Raw genomic sequence first — 17,310 nt, 5'->3', positions numbered from 1 at the left:
TGGGGAGGTATTTTACAGCACCATAAAAAGAAAATACCAAAAAAATGCTGGAGATCAAATAAAGGATGAAGTTTGTGATCAAGGGCTCTTCGTCATAGAGAATGGAGTGACAGCACTTCCCTGAGGCTGGAATCAAGCACAACCTCCAAGTTACCGAAGTTGGGAAAAATGCTGACATATACCTATCTGTTGTCTGTCCTATCTGTTTAAGGAAACTGAATGTTTGTTGTGTATGTGTTCTGTGAACTGCCCCGAGTCTCCTTCAGGGCGAGAAGGGTGGAATATAAATGCTGTAAACAAACAAACAAACAAACATCAAGAAGCATGACGTTGCTTAACCCTTAGTTCAGAATTTCCCGAGACTTGTGAAAATTACCTTAAAATGTAAGAAAGAGATTTGCCCCAAGAACACTGTATGCCCCATATTTGTGTATACATTTTACAAGATTTCTTCCTTTAAGAGTAAGAGCACTAAAGAAATATTGTACATGGTAAGAACTGAAATGTGCACAATCTCGTTCACCTGTGCTTTCTTGTTAATACATTTTCCACATAGGCATCTATGGATTACTTCTGTTTTATTTGGTAAACTCCAGCATTTAATCAAAATTCCTTCAATAAATAGTTCAAGTATAACTTACTTTCTTTACTAGTTATGCAAGATGATGGACTGCAAATAACACATTAGTTAGAATTGTGACAGCGCGAGTGGTGCCACCTATGTGTAGAACTGTTAATTGTAAGATTTAAACTGTTGTATCATGCTTAATCCTGCCTTTTTACTCTGCTTATGTATAGTTGTATGGATTTGATACTTATAGCTGTCAATCAGTACTGTTTGGCTCCACCTCTTCCTGCAGGAGGGGAGTGCTTCCCTTCTTTTCATTCTGCCATCAGAGTTTGTGCCGGATGGATGTGAGTAAGAGACTTGACTCTAAAAGACCCTGATTTAAATTACCTCTCAGCACCAGTTCTGAGGTTTTTTACCCTTGAGACTTGTGCTTCATGTTCAGGCCAACCTGAACAATGTTGGAAGTCTCAAGCGCCTTCAAACCGGTTCTTTTGGCACCAAAGTAAGATCCTGAGTCTTCAAACATAGGCCATCTGAACTGGGGTTGTGGTTTGCTCCGGCATTCACAGCCATTGAGGAAAGAGGAAACTTGGAAAGGCTTCTCAGCTTCAAACACCTTGGACCAAGGACTAACTGAGACTGTAACATATATTTTCCTTCACCCCTCTGAAGTTTCCAGCTCATTGCTTTAAAGAAATAACTCTTTGTGATCAATAAACTTATTTTGAGTTATTTAAAGTGTTTTGGGTTTTTTGGGAGTTCCAGTTTCCTATAGGAGAGCAAGAAGCAATCCCCTGGGGAAAGATGCCATGTCCATCCCTCCTTCATTAAGAATAATAACCCCCAGGCGCGACAGCACAAGAATAACTCCAGTCCTTCTGTTTCTGTATATAGAAATTATCTTTTCAGTTTGAGAAAAAAACAGGAAGCAAGGGGATAAGGTGATAGAGTTGAAAACAATCAAATATGGTATGGAAAAGAAGTATGTAGGAAGACATTATTCTGACTGTCTCATAATGCTAGATTAGTTTTCAGTTTTGTGTTATTTTTCTTCTAGAGCAACATTACCAACTTATGTAAATACTGTTTCTGTGCATTCTAAGCATTGTTAAGATGGGATCTGTTGTTTGCAAAGGATCTGTTATACCTCTCTTTGCCCTTCATCTCAAGTAGGCTGGGAGCATAAAAAGTATGCTTAATGGGTTGACCCATATCATTGTTGTGACTGTCATCATTATGGAATATGAATGGCAAAATAACTTTCCTCTTGGTAACAGAGATTAATCTACAGTTCGGGGCTTACATGAGACAAATGATCAGTAGAAATTCGTTTGAAGTGTTCTTTTAGAAATTGAGACTTTAAATATATGATGAAAAATAGGCTTGTTCAATCCAGATAAGCCTTGACCCATTTCGTATTCCAGATTTTGGTGGGGATCCCAATTTTTTTTTTTGGGAGCCTCCCAAAATCCAGAGGGCAGATACCTGCTTTCGCTCTGGGGTACTGAAAGATCTGTTTTCTGTTGGCCCATTAATGGGGGGGGGGGGGTGCTTCCCAGGCTTCCCTTCCTATCATTTTAGGCATTTGATCTGTTTCTACTCTAGAGGACAGGTGCTCAGCTGCAGGCAGGCACATGTTTTAAGGAGGCTTCTTATCTGTTTTACTCTAGAGGAGAGGCATTAAGCTGTGGGCAGGGGCACACGCTTTCTCTCCCGGGCCTGTTTATTGTTGTCCATGAGGACTCAAAGATCTTTTTCACATGTACTGCTGTTGAGCCAGGTGTCCCCCATTCTGTATCTTTGCACTCATAGACTTTTCTTGGCAATATTTATTTAAGAATGGGTTTGCCATCGCCTGAGAGAATACAGTTTGCTCAAAGTCATCCAGTGGATTTCTTTGTCTGAATAGGAATTCAAACTCAGTTCTCTTGGGATCTCTTCACACTAACCTCAGTTTAGCTGGCAATTGCTTGTGAAACAGCAGGTGTGTGGGGTGCCTCACAGCACCCCGCAGATCCTCCCTCATTCTTCCATAAGATGGGGGTTGGCATCCTCTCCCCATCATGTGTTGCTCCATTTCCCCCGACCAAAAATGTCCTTTCCCGCCCACCAAACCCACTTCCCTCTCTGTTGTGGGTGAGGAAGCATTTTGTGATGCTTCCATGCCACTTTGGGATGAATGAGGGTTGGATTAAGCCAGTGTCATCTGATGGCACTCACCAGGCCCCATCCCCAAAGAGGAGCCAGGGGCAAAAAAAAACCCCAGTGTGATGAGGTGGTTGAATTCTTACTGCAATACTCAAATCACTTATGACCTATTTTATAGTATGTTATAGTAATCATCTGTTTGTATCTTAGTTGAATAAAAATTACACTTACTACGACATATTATGATGATTTTTGTGAATTCATTTACTTGACAAGAAAGTGAAAGCATATATTTTCCCTGACCTCCTCTACCATCTTGTCAATACCAATGGTAGAAAAAGCAAACAACTTAAAAAAAAAAGACCAAAAAAAAAAAAAAAAAGCTGAACTGGGCTTCTGTAAAAAGGAGCTTTTTGTCAGAGATTTTTAAACTGAGGTATGCATGTATGTTTTGCTGTAGCTGCTCTCTGCACAATAGTTATTTTTCTGCAATCAGAATAATGAACAGTGAGCTGAAAGAATACTGTAGAATGCAAAAAATCTGATACCAAATTTGTACATTATGTTTGAAGAAAACCCTTGGACAAAGGATATCAAAGCTTCATGAGAAAAAGAAGAAGGGCTCTCCTAGTAGCTTAATAACTTACAGTCTGGAAGTAGAATAAAGGTTGAAGAGATGGTATTTTATTCCTCTACAGAGTAATTTTAGTCTCTATCCTCAGCCCATAATATTATATTGAAAGGCCTCCAAAATGTGACAAATAATCTTTGTAAAGGAATATAGAACATAATGTTTTCTATCTGTAATACATATAGCTTACCTTAAATGTTCCTCTAGAGAGGAAAATAAAATATATTTTCCCCAACTCCTTCAGCAACAAAAATGAGGACTTCTTTTGTCCTGAAATCTTACTTAACATAAAGATACAAATTTGATGTGATCACGGACTCAGACTTTTAAGTCTAAGTGCTGTAATTAGGTTTCCTGATTCTTTCATTTCAGACATATCCTCTCATTTCTAGCATTTTCCATTATACCTTTTAGTACTGTTATTCCACTTCCTTCTATCTCAGGAAAAACAAGTTCTTCTCTGTCCAATTAAACTATGTAACAAAAATTGAAAAAATCTGATCCTGGTTTGAAAGTATTATTTCCTGTTTAATTGAGCTGTGCTTACTTTGAAAGTAGTTGTTATACTCTGGAAACTTAGTTTTTGTGACTGCCACAAACTATGAATTGGCTGCGACTCTATGAAATATTCATTGAAAACTTTAGCAAAATGTTCTGCAGGATGTCCTACAAAACATTTTTTTTGCAGTTTAATAAACTTTTCCCATGTTTTTTTTATGATAGAACCAATTATTTTATTGGCTCTGTGGGAGTCTGTCTTTGAAGTGTGTAGAAACGGGGGAGGAAAACCATCTGATGAAGTCCTAAGACTCTGCTTGGCTCGGATTGAACCAGCCAGCACATAAGCCAGAGTTTGTGTTCACACAAATACACATAATCAGTTTTTTTTGCAGTCACTGCTCATTTTTTTTCACATGGAAATAATGGCTGTATTAATTTGCTACAACATAAAAAGGGAGAAAATGGAAGATGAAAAATCTTGCAGCACATTGAACAGGTTAATCTTTTAGCATATCCAGAAAAGCTGAAATGCTCTGCAACTGGTTGAAATACTCTGCATTTTCTCATAACTTATCTCCCACATACTAATTTTCTATTTTAGCCAGTATCTACACTTACTGTGAAATATCTAATTGATCCCACACGCGCTCCATAAAGTCAGTTCACACTTCTCTCTATTGTGTGAGTGACAGTCCCCCCTCAATGGACTGTCACCTTGTCGTGGTGAGGGGGCTTGCGCATTCCGATGAACCTGTAGGCACAACAACTGGAGTCGTGCACTCCCAGGAGTGGCCGCGGGGGAGGTTCCAGACCAAGCACAGTCCGAAGACCCAAAGACCTCAACGGCAGAGCAGGCGGAGGATAACATGGTACATGTTACAACGGCTGCGAAGGCGGAAGAAGGCTGCAACAGACTGAGAAGCCACGGTCATTGTGTTAAACTACATCACCAGTGGAACCTCACTCTGTGAAGTCTGTGTGTTGATCAGTTGTGCACTGACCTCCACACATTAAAAAAACCCACGCACAGGCGTCTTCCAAAGAAAATAAAAACAAACCAACCAAAGTCCCATGGCGATCAGCAAGTGGCGACAGGGGCAGGACTGTGAAATCTGGAAGCCCCTAGTCACAGACTGGCACATGGGTGGTGGGTACGGACTCAGTCATTCTACCCCAAGGTCCGAGGCAGTTGAGTAGTTTGGCAGCTGTATCCGCGACTGAGCAGCCCTTTTGAGGACCCACTCTGCTCACCCCACATGGGGAGGGGGCTAGAAAAGGTGCCCTAAACATAGTCTGCCTCACTTATCCCTGACTGGACTGCCGCGTCCAGTGGGGTCACCACCCTGCGGCCAAAAAAGGAAAATGAACTTCGGTACGTGGAACGTAAGGACTCTGATGGACAACAATGGCAGTGAATGCCCCGAACGCAGAACTGCCATCATTGCAAGGGAGCTGGGATGCTTCAACATCGACATAGCAGCCCTTCAGGAGACCCGGAGAGCAGGAGAGGGACAGCTGAATGAAGAAAAAGGAGGCTACACCTTCTTCTGGAAGGGACTGCCCGAAAAAGACCAAAGAATGCACGGAATTGGCTTCGCCATCAGAAATGATCTGATGAAACATCTGCCCGAAGCACCCACTGGCTTCAACGAACGACTCTCAACCCTCCGAATCGATCTTGCCAAAAACCAACGGGCAACCATCATAAGTGCCTATGCACCAACCCTAGATGCTGACTAAGACATCAAGGAGAAATTCTACTGTCAGCTGGACACCGTCCTATCGGGGATACCTAAGGAGGACAAAATCATCCTCCTGGGGGACTTTAATGCAAGAGTCGGGCGAGACTTCGACCTGTGGCCAGGGACCATAGGAAAAGACGGGGTTGGAAACAGCAACTCAAATGGCATCCTGCTTCTCACCAAATGTGCGGAGCACAACCTTGTCATCACCAACACGCTCTTCCGCCAGAAAAACAAGTTCAAGGCATCATGGAAGCACCACCGGTCAAAGCATTGGCACCTCTTAGACTATGTAATCACACGCGCCAGAGACCGCCGTGACGTGCTCCTCACAAGAGCCATGACAGGTGCTGACGACTGCTGGACTGACCACAGGCTAATTCGATCCTCGATGGCTATCAAGATCGCTCCCAAGCGCAGACTCCAAGGAAGGAAGACAAGGCGCAAAATGAACACCCAAGCCCTTCAGGAGCCCTCCAGACGAGCCCATCTCCAAACAGCACTCAAGGACCATCTACCCACAGTACACCCTGAAAATGTTGAGGAACATTGGAACAAACTGAAGACCTCCATCATCCAAGCCTGCGAAGAAACTATTGGATACCAAGCCAAGAAACATCAAGACTGGTTTGATGAAAACGACATCGAGATCCAACAGCTAATTGACAAGAAAAGGAAATCCTTCCAAGCATGGCAGAGAGACATCAACTGTGCTGCTAAGAAAAAGATCTATGCCAGTGCAAAAGCTGAGGTCCAAAGAAGGACAAGAGAACTCAAAAACATCTGGTGGACAAAGAAGGCCGAAGAAATCCAACACCTGGCAGATACCCATAATGCTCAGGGATTTTTCAAAGCCACAAAGGTCATCTACGGACCGAGAAACCATGGCATACAGCCTCTACGCTCATCAGATGGAACCAAACTCCTGAAGGACCAAAACTCAATTGCACTACGTTGGCAAGAACACTACCAAAGCCTCCTGAACCGCAGCTCCAATGTGGCCGAAGAGGTCCTCTCACAAATCCCACAACAACAAACCAGGGATGAGCTTGCAGCACTGCCTAGTTTGGAAGAAGTCACCAATGCCATCAGCCAGCAGAAGAATAACAAAGCCAGTGGACCAGATGGGATCCCTGCTGAAATCTTTAAAGAGGGAGGACCTGAGCTGACACACCAACTCCACCAGCTCATAGAAAAAGTGTGGGTGCCCGAGAAAATCCCAGCAGATTTCAAGGACGCCACCATCATCACCCTCTTCAAAAAAGGGGAAAGAACAGATTGCGGAAACTATCGAGGTATCTCCCTTCTAACCTCAGCTGGGAAAATCCTCGCAAGAATCCTTGCAAACCGCCTTCTGCCTCTCTCAGAAGACACCCTCCCAGAATCTCAGAATGGCTTCTGCCCCTCCAGAGGAACAGTGGACATGATCTTCACTGCACGACAGCTCCAAGAAAAATGCAGGGAACAAAACCAACTTCTGTACATGGCATTTATCGACCTTGCAAAGGCATTCGACACAGTGAATCGCAGCGCTCTCTGGACCATCCTCCACAAAATCGGGTGCCCTAACAAATTTGTGAACATCCTGCGGCTCCTCCACGATGACATGATGGCAACAGTCTTGGACAGCAATGGCTCCCAAAGTGACCCATTTAAAGTGGAATCGGGTGTCAAACAGGGATGTGTTATTGCCCCAACTCTATTCTCCATCTTCATCGCTATGATACTTCACCTTGTTGATGGGAAGCTTCCCACCGGAGTGGAAATAATCTATCGGACAGATGGCAAGCTATTCAACCTCAGCAGACTTAAAGCCAAAACCAAGGTTACAACAACAGCTGTTATAGAACTCCAGTATGCTGATGACAATATCGTCTGTGCGCATTCAGGAGAAGATCTACAAGCCACTCTAAACACCTTCGCAGAAGCATATGAGAAGCTCGGCCTGTCACTGAACATTGAGAAAACCAAGGTGCTGTTCCAGCAGTCACCAGCCAATCCCTCTCCAATGCCAGTAATACAGCTTAATGGTGTCACATTAGAAAATGTGGACCATTTCCGCTACCTTGGCAGCCACCTCTCCACCAAAGTCAACATCGACGCCGAAATACAACACCGCCTGAGCTCTGCAAGTGCAGCATTTTCCAGAATGAAGCAGAGAGTGTTTGAGAACATCTGTAGGGAGACCAAGGTGCTTGTCTCTAAAGCTATTGTCCTCCCAACCCTGCTCTATGCCTGTGAGACGTGGACTGTCTACACACGTCACATGCAGCTCCTGGAACGTTTCCATCAGCGCTGCCTCCGGAAAATCCTGCAAATCTCCTGGGAAGACAAGCGGACAAACATCAGTGTGCTGGAAGAAGCAAAGACCACCAGCATTGAAGTGATGGTCCTCCAACATCAACTCCGCTGGGCCGGCCACGTTGTCCGGATGCCTGACCACCGTCTCCCAAAGCAGTTGCTCTACTCTGAACTTAAGAACGGAAAATGGAACGTTGGTGGACAGGAAAAGAGATTTAAAGATGGGCTCAAAGCCAACCTTAAAAACTCTGGCATAGACACTGAGAAATGGGAAGCCCTGGCCCTTGAGCGCTCCAGCTGGAGGACAGCTGTGACCAGCAGTGCTGCAGAATTTGAGGAGGCACGAGTGGAGGGTGAAAGAGAGAAACGTGCCAGGAGGAAGGCGCGTCAAGCCAACCCCGACCGGGACCGCCTTCCACCTAGAAACCAATGCCCACACTGCAGAAGAAGATGCAGAGCAAGAATAGGGCTTCACCGCCACATACGGACCCACAAGGAAATCCATAATGGAAGACCATCTTACTCGTCCAACGAGGGATCGCCTAAGTAAGTAAGTAAGTAAGTAAGTAAGTAAGTGGTTTCTCAAGTGAAACGATCAGTTGTAGATGGTTGTTTGTTCCTCCTCAAGAGCTAACCCTAACCCTAACCTTGACTTAAATATAAGCCGGGGGGGGGGGGGGGGGCTTTCTCCATCTAAAAAAGGGCTGAAAACTCAGCTTATACTTGAGTAATATGGTATTCAATATACTCAGCAGAAGGACAAGGCTTACTTTAATTTATGTTATAAATATTTGTCTTATTGCATTCAGTGTTAATCCAAGGTTAAAACAATAAGTGTTTCAGGCCGGGTCAAAACATTTTTTCTCCATTTAGAATTGGTGTTTCATTGCAGAGTAGGTATTCATTTTCAGAACAAACAAAAAGGGATTCAATAGGAAGAAAATACACCAATGATTATAAACTAGGTGCAAAGAAATATGGCCTTCCAGATCTTGTTGGACTGCAGTGTCCATCGTCCATCGTCCATTGTCCAAACTGTCTAAGGCTGAATTGATTGCACTCCAAGGACTTAAAGGGTCAGCATCCCTGAACCTGTTATCAAAATATCTTTTAAATAAGGCACAAAATGAAAAAAAAACATGTTGCTTCTGTGGTTCTTGGTTTTGTAATGTCGCATCAGCATAGGTACTAAGATTCTTTTGATCATGTACATTTTTCTTTTTTGTTTTTATCTTTTTCAGGTGCTTTTGCATGCAAGATGGTGCCATTTGTCCAATCTACTGCAATAGTTACTGAGATCCTCACAATGACCTGCATTGCTCTAGAAAGGCACAATGGGATTGTCCACCCACTCAAAATGAAATGGCTGTACACCAACAGAAGAGCATATACAATGCTTGGTAAAGTCTTGGACTACTCTACTGTGTCTCCATATTTCTAGCTATTTTCTCAGTTTTGAAATGAAAACTTCAGAGCAATCATCTTCAACCTTTACCCACCAGATATGTTAAATTACAGCTCACATTCTTCCTTATTCACCACATGTGTTGTCTGATTGAACCAAAAGAAAGATTTTAGTTAGGTTTTGGACTTGATTTGTTAATCTCAATAGGTAGCTCCTAGCAAAATGCTTCAAATTTTTTTAAAAATATTTTAGTTTCTAGAGGGCACATATATCATCCCATTTTGGTAAATGTGATGACTCATAGAATCATAGAATTGGAAGGAATTCAAGGATGATCTAGTCCAGACTCATGCCTGTGTAGGAACCCATAGTAAATCATCTTGGAGAGGCAGCCATGCAATTTCTGTTTAGATCAGTGTTTCTTAACGTGGGGGTCAGGACTCTGGGGGGGGGGGGGTTACAAGGGGGATTTCAGAGGGGTCGCCAAAGACCATCAGAAAGGGGTTCTTTGATTGTAGGTGAACTATAAATCCCAGCAACTACAACTCCCAAAAGTCAAGGACTATTTTCCCCAAATTCCACCAGTGTTCACATTTGGGCATATTGAGTATTTGTGCCAAGTTTGGTCCAGATCCATCATTGTTTGAGTCCCCACTACTCTCTGGATGTAGGTAAACTACAACTTCAAAACCCATGGTCAATGCCCACCAAATCCTTCCAGTATTTTCTATTGGCCATGAGAGTTCTGTGTGTCAAGTTTGGTTCAATTCCATTGTTGGTGGAATGCTCTTTGATTGCAACTACACTCCCAAATGACAAAATCAATTCCCCCAACCCCACCAGTATTCAAATGTGGGCGTATTGGGTGTTTGTACCCAATTTGGACCAGTGAATGAAAATAGATCCTGCATATCAGATACTTACATTACGATTCAGAACAGTAGCAAATTCTAATTATGAAGTAGCAACAAAAATAAGGTTATGGTTGCGGGTCACCACAACATGAGGAACTGTATTAAGGGGTTGTGGCATTAGGAAGGTTGAGAACCACTGGTTTAGATAAATTCAATAAAAGAGAGTCTACCACTTTCTAATACAACTCATTCTACTTTCAAATAGCTCTTACCAGGAGGAAGACTGTGCTTATATTAAATAAGAATTTCCTTTCCTATAATTTTAATTCAGTGTTTTCGACCCTACTTACACCTGGGTTAATTTCTTAAGTATTTTTCTACAACCTTCAAACTGATCAGCTATCTTGTTTCTTTTCTTTTTTCTAAAGGCTACTGCTGTTTTTGATTGATTTTGCATGGAGGTTACTGTGAAACAAATTTCACACTCAGTTCTTTTATGCATTCATATAATAAGCCAAATCACAAACCTCGACCTGGGTGATGACAGGTAAATTTCCTAGTACACAACAAAGTGAAAGCGATAGGCCATAGATGGACAAACCAAGAGCTACAATATAATTAGGTGAAAAAATAGCAACAATAAGTTCAACCAAAATAGCAAAAGAACAGTTAAGCAAAACATAAAAACAGGAATTGCTCATGTGAAGGCCAAAATGAAGGGAACCAGCTGGTCTTCCAATAATGTTCGTGCCAGTACTAAAAAAGTTCTGCTATGTTTTCCAGACAACTAAGCATTTAAAGGGAGAGAAATATGAATTGTGCCCTCTGGTAATGAATGAAATAGACTGACAGACTCTCAATCCATTTTTGACTTTTGCCCAATTTGTTGTGCCTGGTAATAAGCCGGAAGCCAGTGTAATTCATACAGCGTTGGAGTAATTCATTCAGCAAATCTGTTATCTGTCAGCACTCTGGATTCAATCCAGTTGCTACTTTCAATTAAAATATTCTTGTCAAATCACTGTAGACTAGACAAAAAAGGAAAATTGGTTTCACAGAAATCTTGTCAATATTTCTATACTAAGTTTTAGACTTCTTAGCATATCCAGATTGTTCTACAAATTAGCTAAAAAATTGGAAAAGTACCATCTCATCATTTTCTACGTTTATCGTTATTCACTTTTGTAACCGAGTTTTGTTAAACGGAACTATTCCCCCCCTCCACTTACTTTCTTTTCCTTTTTCTATTTTGTTCTATTTTGAATCTCTTCTTTTCATTTAAATGTCTACTAAAACATGTTTTACATTACAGTGATTGCAGAATATATGTAAAGGGAGGGAAAAGTTCACTAATCTATGCTTTTTGTTGTATTTTCAATTCTTATTAATAACATAACATTTGAGAAAAAAAACACATAATTCTGAGGATGTACTTGATTCTAATGATGATACTTTACTTTGGACTAGCAACTGCAATTGTAACTTCAGTTGTGGGTTGCTGGAATAATGGCTGCTGTTTTATGAGGACTGAGGGCCCTTCCACACAGCCATATTACCCAGAATATCAAGGCAGAAAATCCCACATTATCTGCTTTGAACTGGAATATATAGCAGTATGGACTCAGATAATCCAGTTCAAAGCAGATATTGTGGGATTTTCTGTCTTGATATTCTGGATTATATGGCTGTGTGAAAGGGCCCTGAGAGTAAGAAATGTTCTGTACCTAAATTTCCTTGACCAAGCTACATTTTTGTAGTTTCTCCAGGATACGTCCACTGTGGAAATAAACAGGTTTCAGGTCATTACCATATATATATATATATTCATATTTCATATTCATATTTCATATATATATGTGAAACTGCATGAACATCAGGTACAAAAACTTACTGGCAGAACATGGGATGCAGACCCAAAATTAATAACAACATCAGCCCTGGCCTTTTCTTACTCAGCTGCCGAGTATGCTTGCCCTGTTTGGCACAAGTTTGCCGACGTGAAGCAGATGAACTTAGCATTGAATGAAACATGCAGAATAATCACAGGATGTCTTAAACCTATGCCTGTTGATAAACTACAAGCTAGCTGGCATTGCCCCCCCCCCTTCTGATGTGTGACAGGAAGTAGCTGCTAACTATGAGAGAAATAAGGTTGAACACTGTGAAAGCCATCCACTGCATGGCTATCGGCCTCTTCCCAGTAGATTCAAATCAAGGGAAAGCTTCACGAGAACCACCATTCCTCTTAACGTTTCCCCAGGAACAGCAAGAGTACCCCCCTGGGCAGTTAAACCAGGAAATCCCAAACAGATGCCCCCCCCCCCCCAATAGGGTCTGCCTCTAGGGGCAAACCAAGAATGGGCAACTTGGAAGTCCCTGAACAGACTCAAAAGTGGAGTGGGGAGATCAAAAGTCAATCTGGTAAAATAACCTGGTGTGATTGTGAAGCTGAACAAAGAACTCTGCATCTATATGCTTGCCCGCAATGTCCTGCCTCATGTACAGAGGAAGAATTTTTTGAGGCTACAGACAATGTGGTTGCTGTTGCCTGTTTTTGATCAAAAGATATTTGGCCGCTTATGCTCCTTCTATTTATATCAATTTAATACCAATTTGTGCAATGCTTTTGATACGAAATAATAAAAGATCATTCCCAGTATAGTAAGCCCAGTTATTATGCAAGCTCATTGAACAGGGTTTCATTTAGATGCAGAAAGCTTCTTGCCTTGTAATGGTAGATGTGGTGGGATATTTATTTATTTACTATATTTATACCCCACTCTTCTCAACCCTGAAGGGGACCCTTATAACATCTAATATCATATAACTCTTATAACATCTAATATCAAATTACTTAAACAGGTCTGAGGTTGAAGATGACTGTCTCTTAATTCTTCAGTTCATTGGATGGGGAATCAGTCCCAAAATCAGATTAGTCTGTGTTTACCATTGGACTGGAGATTTCAGATTCTATAGTTAGTTTTTATGAAATTTTCCTCCTGAGCAGGACACGCACCTCACTAATCAACTTCCATCTGCTTGCAGTGTTTATTAATTACTCCAGCTGGTCCATGTGGGTACATTACTAATTGATGTACATCACAAAACAAAGTAAATCTATCAACAGGCTGTTTTCACATATAGATTTTATATGTCGTTTCTCTTAAAAACCAGCAATAACTCTTTCTTTATTTTCAGGCATAGTTTGGTTCCTAGCAGCAATCGTTGGGTCACCAATGTGGCATGTACAGCAACTGGAGGTACATTCGGTTATTTTGTGTGATTATACCCACATTGTGTTCACAGCAGATGACCTCTGTTATGACTGCTGCTAAAGATATCTATATTACAAAATATAGGAAAAAACCCTCAAAGTTACTTACATAGTGATCTTTGAAATGAAAGATAATGTGCAAACGCAAATGAGACCTGTATCTGTTAAGGAGCAATAGACATCATACTGTTGCTACAATCAGAAAAAGAAATGAGATTTTTAAAAGACAGCTTGCTAGATTTATAACATATTGTTCAAAAACAATTTTCTGATAACTTGCCACATTATTTGGATCAAATTCTTGGCTCCCGAAGTTCACCTCTGCTGTTTCCGGCAATAAAACATAACTTTGCTATGAATTAAGGCTGGTCTTATGTATTAGGTGAAATGAAACATCCATCTCAGATGGTAGATTACTAACAGTTTGGAAGCCATTTAAATCGTGGTGCTGCTGGTGGGGAACTGTAAGCTATTGAAGCGAACTTTAATGTTCCCATATCTTTCAGATCACCAGTTTTGAAATAAGAATCAGCTGCCAGTCAGATTCCGTGTATGGAACTGGGAGCAGTCATCATCATGCAAAGTAACTTGGGCCAGACTGGTGATGAATTCACACTGTTCCTTTTAAATTTATATTGTAATTTCTCATAACTTTATTTTTTTGTTTCAATCACCGAAAATAGTAAAGCATTGGATGCATTTAACAGTTTTATGGTATGCTAACTTGGGGTGCATCTGCATTGTAGAAGTAATGTAGTTTGAAATCACTGGATTTCCATGGCTCAATGTAATAGAATCATAGGAGTTTGGTTGCTGTTAGTTTTCCGGGCTGTATGGCTATGTTCCAGAAGCATTCTCTCCTGACATTTTGCCCCCATCTATGGCAGGCATCCGCAGAGGTTGTGAGATCTGTTGGAAACTAGGCAAGTGGAATTTATATATCTGTGGAATGTTCAGCGTGGGAGAAAGAACTCTTGTCTGCTTGAGGCAAATGTGAATGTTGCAATTGGTCACCTTGATTAACATTGAATGACCTTGTAGCTTCAGAGCCTGGCTGCTTCCTGCTTGGGGGAATTCTTTGTAGGAAATATGAAACAATCATGGCTAGCTAACACCCTCCAACAAAGAATTCCGCCAGGTAGGAAGCAGCCAGGTTTTGAAGCTGCAAGGCCATTCAGTGCTAATCAAGGTGGCTAACATTGACACTTGCCTCAAGCTGAAAAGAGTCCTTTCTTCCACCCTGGACATTCCACAGATATAAACCTCACTTGCCTAGTTTCCAACAGATCTCATTACCTCTGAGGATGCCTGCCATAGATGTGGGCAAAACATCAGGAGAGAATGCTTCTGAAACATGGCTATACAGCCTGGAAAACTCATAACAACCCAGTGATTCCGGCAATGAAAGCCTTCAACAACACATCATAGGAGTTGGACTTTGGTGAAGTACCAGTTCTCTTTGGCAGAGAACGCTTGTAAAACTCTAATGATTTTGTAGCATTGAATAATAACAATTAAAATGGTGTCGAACTGAATTAATTCTACAGTGTAGATGTACCCTTGGAAACTGTTTAAAAGGAAAATTAGGTGGTAGGATAAAGGATACAACAGGAAAAGGTTCGTTCTGTGGACCCTGAGATGAAAACCTGAGTCCTTGATCGTTGAATAGTGAAATTTTGTGGATGGTTGTTTTTTGGGATGACCTCCAAATTATGGGGTGACCTCCTAAGAAAGTTCCATTTGACACCAGCCTTGTTGACTTTTTGGCAAAGACCTTGTGTTATAAAATCACGAGGCCTAATTTGAGGTAAAGGTCCTTCTTTATATTTCTCCTCTGCTGTTAATACATTGTTTTACTGCTGCTCTTAATATAATGTGGGTTTGAAAGTGATGTTCCTTGGTTTTGTTGTTATCTTTGTTGTGCGGTATTATGTATTCTCCTATGAAAGCTTCTCCTTTGAAATAAAAAGGAGTAAATGAACTTTTTATTTAGTGTAGTTGTGATTATAACTTTAATAAGCTATGTTAAATGCTGATGCTCTTGAGCAAGTTCAGTGAATTTCAATGAATCTCCTACATAAGGATTTCTTAGTATATTATTGCCTAATAATCTCTTCAAATTCCCATTTTCTCTGATTTCTCTGTGATTATCCAAGACAGCCATTAATTTTCTACACTGTGTTCAGTCTTTCTAGTGGAAGTAAGACATGATGTCACTTTTCCTCTAAAAAGGTGTATTTTTCATGTATTCTAATTAGTGTACTTTTATATTCTCTCTTGAGCAGATAATTTTACACCCAACTTCATACAAAATGCACTTCAATTTGCTCAGCTACTCTGATTATATATCATTAGAGAAGTACCTCACCTACTGTGGCACAGATATAGGCAACTGAAAGAAAGATTGTTGACCTTATCACATGAGCCAGGCGAAGCCTCTCACTTCACCTTCCAAACAGAGGAGCAGCGGGGCGAATCCACTGCCTCACACACCACTCCTTTGCGGCAATGCTTCTTCCATCACATGTAGGAAGTGTTGCCCAAGCGGCAAGGATCCGTGCTGGCTCCATTGGAGCCAACACAACATGTGGACACTTCTGGGTTGGGATGGAAGCATCATACGATACTTTCACTCCAGTTGTGGGTAGGTCCTTTGCTGGTAGTCCAGCAACGTCATGGGATGTGCAGCATGCCCATCTGTCACTGGACTGTCTGATGAGGTCCTTGCACTGGACAGCAAAATATTAGATTTGAAAGAGAACAATTAGAATTGAAAAGGAATTATATATTATATCCATGCAGTTACATTTTGCCTGGAGAGAGACAAAATGCGTCCTCACTAGAAGGAAGAAAAGTTAGAGAGAGAGAGCCAACAATGGAGGATGACCACATGGCTGAATTCCAGGGCAATAAAAATACATTTAAAGAGGAAGTTACCTCATGCCTCACAGAGGAGGAGATAGTGTCAAGCAAGAAGAGTAAAGATAAAGGCCCCTTCTGGGATAAACATGCATAGGAATGTGGGGGGAGGAGTCTTGCTACTCATTGAGAACTGGAGACTTGATGACACAACAGTTACAATTAGAGCCTGAATTGTTTTTATTGCTTTTGCGATGTCTTATACTGTTTAATGTTTTTTATCTATTATGTTTTATGCATACTGATTTGTTGGAAACCGCCTCGAGTCGCCAATTGGCTGAGAAAGGCGGTATACAAATACAGTAAATAATTTTTTTATTGGGAATGTCAAATAAACGAACCTAAAAACTAAACTACAAAGTATTGCACTACATAATAATAGAAGCACGGATATTATATGCACAACATTGGAAGAAGGGAGACCTCACAATAATAGACGAAAGGAATGTTAAAAAAATTAAAATAGCAGAAATGGCTGAATTAGCAATGAAGAACAAAGAAAAAGCACACAAAAAACTTTATCAAAAATTGAGAATTGTTCCTAAACTTTGTAAAACAAAGAGAGAGGGAAAGGTTTTCATAGAAGGCTTCATAATTTAAATGGTTAGAATCTTTGTAGGGAATTTATAAATAATAACTGTTAGGGTAGAAGGAAGAATAGAAAAACAATGGAATAGGAAAGAAGGACAGAACTGTATATGAATGTCTCCAAAACAAACCAGTGCTTCCCCAACATGTGCATATTATTTAGCGTTCTGAAGAAGATATTTAGAGAAACATGTTAAACTTCTCTTCTTTTGTGGCATGGAAATCTAATCATGACTATCCCCCATCATTTCTGCCTGTCGTACTACCAAATGTTAAAAAAGTGATGCCTGGAAGTCTATTAGCTGCATCATACATTAAGGTCTTGCTGTCCACGGGGAAACATATCAGCTGGACCACAATTACCTGAAACTGCATT

At 41.0% G+C, this 17,310-nt stretch overlaps 1 protein-coding gene across 1 annotated transcript in view; it reads left to right on the top strand.

Moving 5' to 3' along the window:
* QRFPR (pyroglutamylated RFamide peptide receptor) overlaps window positions 1-17,310 on the top strand; it is a 64,553-nt gene that overhangs the window by 35,854 nt on the left and 11,389 nt on the right. The window contains exons 2-3 of the mRNA XM_060778998.2: window positions 9,136-9,294; window positions 13,352-13,413. Of these exons, the coding sequence (XP_060634981.2) occupies window positions 9,136-9,294; window positions 13,352-13,413 (221 nt within the window). The remainder of the gene's footprint in view (window positions 1-9,135; window positions 9,295-13,351; window positions 13,414-17,310) is intronic.

Source organism: Anolis sagrei, chromosome 5, assembly GCF_037176765.1.
Source record: "Anolis sagrei isolate rAnoSag1 chromosome 5, rAnoSag1.mat, whole genome shotgun sequence".
Classification (NCBI taxonomy): Eukaryota; Metazoa; Chordata; class Lepidosauria; order Squamata; family Dactyloidae; genus Anolis; species Anolis sagrei.
The sequence above is the reverse complement of the archived record's forward strand: the minus strand, read 5'-3'. Positions and strand labels throughout refer to the sequence as shown.